At 45.5% G+C, this 6,841-nt stretch overlaps 1 protein-coding gene across 3 annotated transcripts in view; it reads right to left on the bottom strand.

Annotated features, from left to right (window-relative positions):
* The window catches only part of pkn1b (protein kinase N1b), a 64,275-nt gene that overhangs the window by 13,684 nt on the left and 43,750 nt on the right, over window positions 1-6,841 (bottom strand). For all 3 annotated transcript variants that reach the window (XM_050069212.1, XM_050069211.1, XM_050069210.1), the window contains exons 13-17: window positions 5,421-5,512; window positions 4,930-5,002; window positions 4,083-4,174; window positions 3,764-3,940; window positions 3,528-3,590 (exon numbers count right to left, since the gene is read on the bottom strand). In XM_050069212.1, coding sequence (XP_049925169.1) covers window positions 3,528-3,590; window positions 3,764-3,940; window positions 4,083-4,174; window positions 4,930-5,002; window positions 5,421-5,512 — 497 coding nt within the window. The remainder of the gene's footprint in view (window positions 1-3,527; window positions 3,591-3,763; window positions 3,941-4,082; window positions 4,175-4,929; window positions 5,003-5,420; window positions 5,513-6,841) is intronic.

Raw genomic sequence — 6,841 nt, 5'->3', positions numbered from 1 at the left:
AGAAAAACTAAAAGAGATATTGAAAATTTGAATTAGTTCCTGAAAGTCGACGGCAGCGTGAACGTTTGAGAGTTGGAATGGAGTTTCTACGTCAATGTATGAATTTGTGATGTGTGGGTGAAGATGAGTGAGTTTGAAGGATTTTCTCATTGACTTCCATTACAACAAAGTTTCAGAAAACGCTGAGTATTTTTGAAAGTTTGAATGGGATTGAAAAGTTGAATCATATGTAAACAGTCAGCAGAATGATGAATATTTTCCATTTGGAATGGAGTTTCTAGCTGAAAGTATGAATCGGTAGTTACAGTTTGAAAAAAGGTGAAATTTTTAGATTTTTGAGGATTCCGTAATGCATTCCCAATGGGAAAAGGATTTGGGAAAAATGGGGAACATCTGGGAAAGTATGAATGTTAGGAACGTGAAGAGTCGTTCCGGTCTTGTCCTAATTCAGCTGAACGTTTTCATGTTTGAATGGTTTGAATCGGTTGAAGTTTGTGGAACTAGTAGCAGTCCAACCGTTTTTGTTCCATTGGATTTAATAGGATTCACGCATTCACACATTGGGTGTGTGAATGCGTGAATCAAATGTCTGTTTGTGTTTATTTTTATAAACCTTTCAAGTCCTTCATTTCTTTCTCCACAAATTAAAAAACTTGAAAGAACTGTCAGGACCTGTGGGAACCCTCTCTGGAATAGCCCCGCCCACTTTTAAATTCTATGTGGAGGGGATGGGGGGGCGGGGCCATCAGTGTTCTAAAGCCTTTATGACAGTTCGGCGCACAGAACACAAACTCTGAAATAGCCCACGAGATCACAAAAAATACAGTCACGTAATTAGTGTCACGTATTGAGTCTTTTACACAGACGAACTTACACACACAGTGACTATTCCTGAGAGAAGCAGTCTGTTGGCCATCAGTACAGATAGCGATGGATAGAAAAACTAACAACAGACAGAGACCAGCTGGTGAAGCTCCCGGCCGTCGTGGACCAGTGGGTGAAGCTCCGGGCCGCCGTGGACCAGCTGGTGAAGTTGCCGGCCGTCGTGGACCAGTGGGTGAAGCTCCGGGCCGCCGTGGACCAGCTGGTGAATTTGCCGGCCGTCGTGGACCAGCGGGTGAAGCGACAGGCCGCCGTGGACCAGCGGGTGAAGCCGCTGGCCACCGTGAACCAGTGGGTGAAGCTGCGGGCCGTCGTGGACCAGTGGGTGAAGCTCCCGGCCGTCGTGGACCAGCGAATGAAGCTGCCGGCCGTCGTGGACCTCCACAACGCCCTCCCCAACGCCCTCCCCAACGACCTCCCCAACGCCCTCCCCAACGCCGCCACCATCAGCACAACGATGGTGCTTGGGGAAACCTTGAGGACGAGGAACGCCATAATTTCCTCATGATCATAAAGGAGAAGACAGACCACATCAAGCGTCTCGAGGAGCAGCTCGAGACCAAAGACAAGTGGTCCAGCTCTGGCAACAACAAGCAAGCTGAGAGAGTCGGTCAGCTGGAAAAAGAGAACCACCAGCTCACATTGGCTCTCCAGTGCCAAGAGAAGGAGAGCAAGCAGCGATATGAGGAAATGGTCGCCAAGTATGAGGCCTCAAACCATGTCATCCAGAGCCAGGTACAAAGTGAATACCAGCAGAAGGAAGCCCTGATGGAAAAGAAAATACATCAGATGAGCGCTGACCTGATGAAAATGCGAGAGGAGCAACACAGTCTCCTTCTAACGCTGTCAGACGCACATGCAGCTCTTGTCCAGCAGAGCGAAGAAGACTGGCAGAAGAAATATGAGGATCTGAGTAAGAAAATGGAGGACAACACCACGAGATGTGAGACGCAGGAAAAAGAACTGACCATCAAGGTCTCTCTGATGGAAGAGCAAATTCATCAGAGAGACCTTGAGATCAGCCGTCTCACCGAGGACAACGACTGTCTCGCTAAAAAACTTGCGGAGACAGAAAAAGAGCTGACCAAGAGAGCTGCTGAACTCCCCCAGAGCCAGACAGCCTGGGAGGAGAAACTCCAGGCTCTGAGTAAGAAAATGGAGGACAACACCACGAGATGTGAGACGCAGGAGAAAGAATTCAACATCAAGGTCTCTCTGATGGAAGAGCAAATTCATCAGAGAGACCTTGAGATCAGCCGTCTCACCGAGGACAAAGACTGTCTCGCTAAAAAACTTGCGGAGACAGAACAAGAGCTGACCTGTAGAGCTGCTGAACTCCCCCAGAGCCAGACAGCCTGGGAGGAGAAACTCCAGGCTCTCAAGGACAACCTCAACAAAGAGGCTGAAGAAAAAGAGCAGAGCTGGCAGTTACAGCAGACTGAAGTTAGGGTCAAGGTTGAGGCGGAAATCAGCAAAAGAGACGCTGAGATCCTGCGTCTCACAGAGGACAACGCTAGCCTCATTCAGCAGTTCTCTAAGACAGCAGAAGAGCTGAGCGGAAAAGTCGCCAAACTCCTCCAGAGCCAGACAGCCTGTCAGGATAAGAACACCACTCTGGAAAACATCACAAGGCACCTGGCTGAGAAACAGCTGAGCTGGGAAAGAGAGATGGCACAGCTGATGGATGAGAAGGTGGAACTGGAGGACCTCTGCTTGTATATTAACAGCAAGAGGAAACGCTTCTTGCTGTTTCCACGGAGGTCGTCTGACGACAGAGAGACCCTGCTGCAACAACTGAAAACCAAGATGCAGCAGAAGGCAGCAAAAGGAGCAAGAGGAGCTGAGAAGATGGAGGAAGAAATGGAGGCTGCTGATTGTTCAGCTCAGGCTGGGCAACAGTAGCTCCCATAGCTTCTTCCTTTTATGTGGGGTTTTCTCCTGGTGCTCAGGTTCGCCCGTAAGTGTTAATCACATTCAAAAAAAATGCTCTAGAGGTTAGAACAAACTAGAGCAGACAAGGAGGCAATTGTTGCTCAGCTCATGCTGGGCAACAATTGCCTCCCAGATATGTCTGTGTCCTCCAGGTTATGGTACTCATAAGTGCTATATCGTAGGCAAAGGGACACAGGCAAATTCATTTGCCTACGATATAGCACTGACAGAGATGATTACATCTCCTTGGGTTTTCTCCTGGTACTCAGGTTTTTCCCGCCATTGTCAATCACATTAGACTAAACCATCATTAGTCCTAATAAAATGACAACAAATTGGAATTCAATGTTTCTGTGTCTTTGAATGAAAACAAACAGCATAAATACAATGTTATGACATTATGGAAGGTAAAAGGTGTAAGAGCTGGTATCTGTTGAAGTTATGGTTTAAACACCTCTGAAACTGATGAATGAAACTAATCACTGTAATAGAAGACGTTCCAAATGGTATTTAAGTGGTGGTGGAGCGTAACACACAAGTGTTTGAAATGTTTCTGATCTTTTTTAATGAACCAAAGTTGCTGGAGGACAGAATGTTACCTCCGTCCCCAGCAGGAGGATTGTGTCTGTCTTTGACACCGACTCCCAAACTGATGTATGAACCAAACTGTGACCTTGTGTATCATTACATGTACCTAGCATCCAAGTACTCACCGATACACAATCTTATGGTCATGAAGGAACTGCAGACCCAACACAACACAAGCTGAGTAGAACCTGTCGGACAAACAACAAACAGAAAGAGCTCAACATTTTCTCTACCATATACTGACACTTCATATATCAATGGGTGCACAGACGTAGACACACAGAGCATGGAGCTGTCCAAAAAGACACACTCATCCTGTTTCTTCTCTTTAACACACACACAAACACACAGCAGAACTCACACAGCACGTGGCTCAGAAAAGACGTCGGCATGTATGTGCATCATGAGGTCTCCTCCTGCTGTGTACTCCATGACAAAACACACATGTTCTGGCGTCTGGAAACATGCAAACAGGTTGACCAAGAAGGGGTGGTGGGAGCCGTTGACGGTCTCAAAGATCCGCTTCTCACACATCAGACTGGAGACAGACAGAGGGGAGATGGAGGGGCGTATGAGACAGTAATTACTGTGCGAGGTGTAATCATGAGGTGAATGAGCTTCGTCGTGTAGGTGACACTTCTGTTAAGGTCACCGGGTGCTGTGTTGTCAAACACAATTACCTTTCCACTTCATCCCTCGCTACAATGTCTCCCTTCTTCAGGGCTTTGATGGCGTACAGGCTGCTGGTCCTTTTGTACTCTGACAGCAACACCTGGAGAGATTTGGGTTTTAGTTATTTTTAACAAATCTCATGAAAACTAACAAGTTCATCACTCAGTAATTTCTGACTTACCCACCGTCATAGCATGTCTAAGTATCCTTGAGCAAGATACTGAACCCCAAATTGCTCCCGATGATGCTTCCATCGGTGTGTGAGTGTGTTAAAAGGTGGCAGGTGGCACCTTGTGCGCAGCCTCGGCCACCAGTGTATGAATGTGTGTGTGAATGGGTGAAAGTGACTCGTAGTGTAAAAAAAAGCGCTTTGAGTGGTCAGATGACTAGAAAGGAGCTATACAAATGCAGGTCCAGTTGACAGTGAGATACTGGCTACAGCAGTGACCCACTGTCCGACGCCAGCTTACTGTGGGACAGAAACAGATAGCTCGGCGGGGGACGGACACGAACACAATGTCTGCGGTCATTTTGACTTGAGTGGCGGACTTCACTACAAAGTGACTGGCTGGAGAAACAGGTGAAAACCAGCCGCCGGCGATTTGACCACCAGAGTTGCAGGTGACACCATCAGCCAGCTTGAGATAAGCTCAGGCCAACCAGTTCACACTGCTGCAACTTTTCTCTGCAACGGTTTTGTCTTGTTGCAAATCATTGGTCTGAATCACAGCTGTTATGTTACATTACGTGGGAGGTTATCCCCGGAAGATTACTGTAATAATTCATTAATTCATTACAAACAACAAAATCCCAAGAGTTTTATTCATCCTATGAGGCATAATAAAGATTGAGTACCTTCCCGAAGTGGCCCCTTCCGAGCACTGCCATCAGTTTGAAGTCCTGAAGGCAAAGGGGGCCTCTGCTGGGTCTGAGAGAGAGATTAAAGGCAGATTATAGGAACTGTGTGCAGCAAAACATAACATGATGTGATATTTAAAAGTGTTGGCAACACTGAAAAACAACCACAGCAGCCATGTTGCTATGAAAAAAGGCTCAAACTGTTCAGTATGTGACTCTTTAAGTGTTTATTCTATGTTTGGGTATTCAGCACAGCCAAGTATTTCTCATTTGGAGCGGCATATGCTGTAATCCACATTAATGATGACTTGGCTTTATTACCACGTGTTAAAAAAAAAAAAAAAAAGAGGTTACAGCACCGGACCATATTGTGGGTGTGGGTGTGTTTCTGATGTCAAACTGTGTTGGCCATAATGCAAAAAGATATGCTCAGGTGTGGCTTCTATGTGTGTGTGTGCGACAGAGAGAGGTCCCCTTTGTGTTCGCACCTGCGTAAAGAGTTCTGGGAGAGGGATCTGGTTGGCTGCTCGTGAGCAGGGACATCCGGCGTGGACGGGGGCTCGATGACTGGTGTCTGTTCCTGTGAAACACCACAGAGACGAAGGAGAAGAAGAAAGGAGGGGATAAATGTGAGCATCAGTAAAAAGTGTGTATGTAGAGGGACAATGACAGAAGGGGAGTGACAGAAAACGAGGGAGGAATTAGGACAAAATGATTTGCTAACATCTGTAACGACCTTCAGTCACAGCACAGACAGACAGTTAGTCACTGAAACACATCATGACCGGTTGCCAGATCCCCTGCTGGCTGACAGCCTCACTCCTCCCCTCTTCCTGTCCACTCCACTCCTTCCTCACTACTAATTAGTTCTCTAAAAAACATCAGAGTAATTAATCCCATAATACTTCAACCCCGTTGAACACACCATCTGCCACAGGCCCTCCGCTCCTCTGACTCTCTGTGCTTGTCTAATTGTGTGTGTCTGCCACTCTGGACTCCAAAATTCAAATCTGTTTTATAGTCGTCACCAGAACTGAGAACTGCGTTACCAAACCATGTTTCATAAGGTCCACAAATAATGTGTAAAAACGCAGGATGTAGGAAAGAAGTCTAAAATAAAGTATAAGAATATATGTGATAAGATGGCATTTATTGTCTTTCTTTAAGTTATCATAGTATTATTATGTAAAAATAAACTAAAATGTTTTAAGGTTATGTGTGAAGTTCTTGAAGGCCCATTATTAGTTATTGTTTGTTTTGTACAGAAATAATACATGTAAGGTTTTGACAGCTAAAAATTTGAAACAACCACCGGATATTTTGGAATCTGATTCAAAGTTTCAAAAGATTTGGTTTGATTTGAACAATCTGTCTCTGTATTTAAAGGGTAACTTCAGTATGTTTCAACCTGAACCCTATTTTCACACGTTTTTCTGTCAACGTGTATAATTAACAGTTTTTAAAAACTGGTCCAGTATTGCGTGGGATCTGTATGTGGCCTAAAATGTGTTTGAAAGGAAAGAAATCATTTGAAAGGGATATGCAAGTGCCAGAAACGTTGAGTCTGGATTCAAGACTAACTTGAAGAAAAATAGTAATTAACCCTTTGCTAAGTCCCGCCCTTGGATGCAGACTGGCCAATCATAACATAGCATCAGGCTGGCTCAGACCAGGGTCCGACAACAACACAGCTGTGCTCCATTGACTCTAATGCAGTCATGTCAGATATCCGTCATTTGCAGGCTGGTTTTGTGGATGTGGAGCTAAATGTTGTGCCTGGGGCACGTCGTGTATTAATGACACTCGTTACCTGAGAGGTTGGAAAAAGATCTACGTTTCTTCCCTGTTCCAAAACCAAAATCAAACCCTGAAAAGTGTAGGGTTAGCTAGCTAGCTACTGAAGATATAG

Source organism: Epinephelus moara, chromosome 18, assembly GCF_006386435.1.
Source record: "Epinephelus moara isolate mb chromosome 18, YSFRI_EMoa_1.0, whole genome shotgun sequence".
NCBI classification, from domain to species: Eukaryota; Metazoa; Chordata; class Actinopteri; order Perciformes; family Serranidae; genus Epinephelus; species Epinephelus moara.
This window is presented reverse-complemented; position numbering and strand designations above follow the sequence as displayed.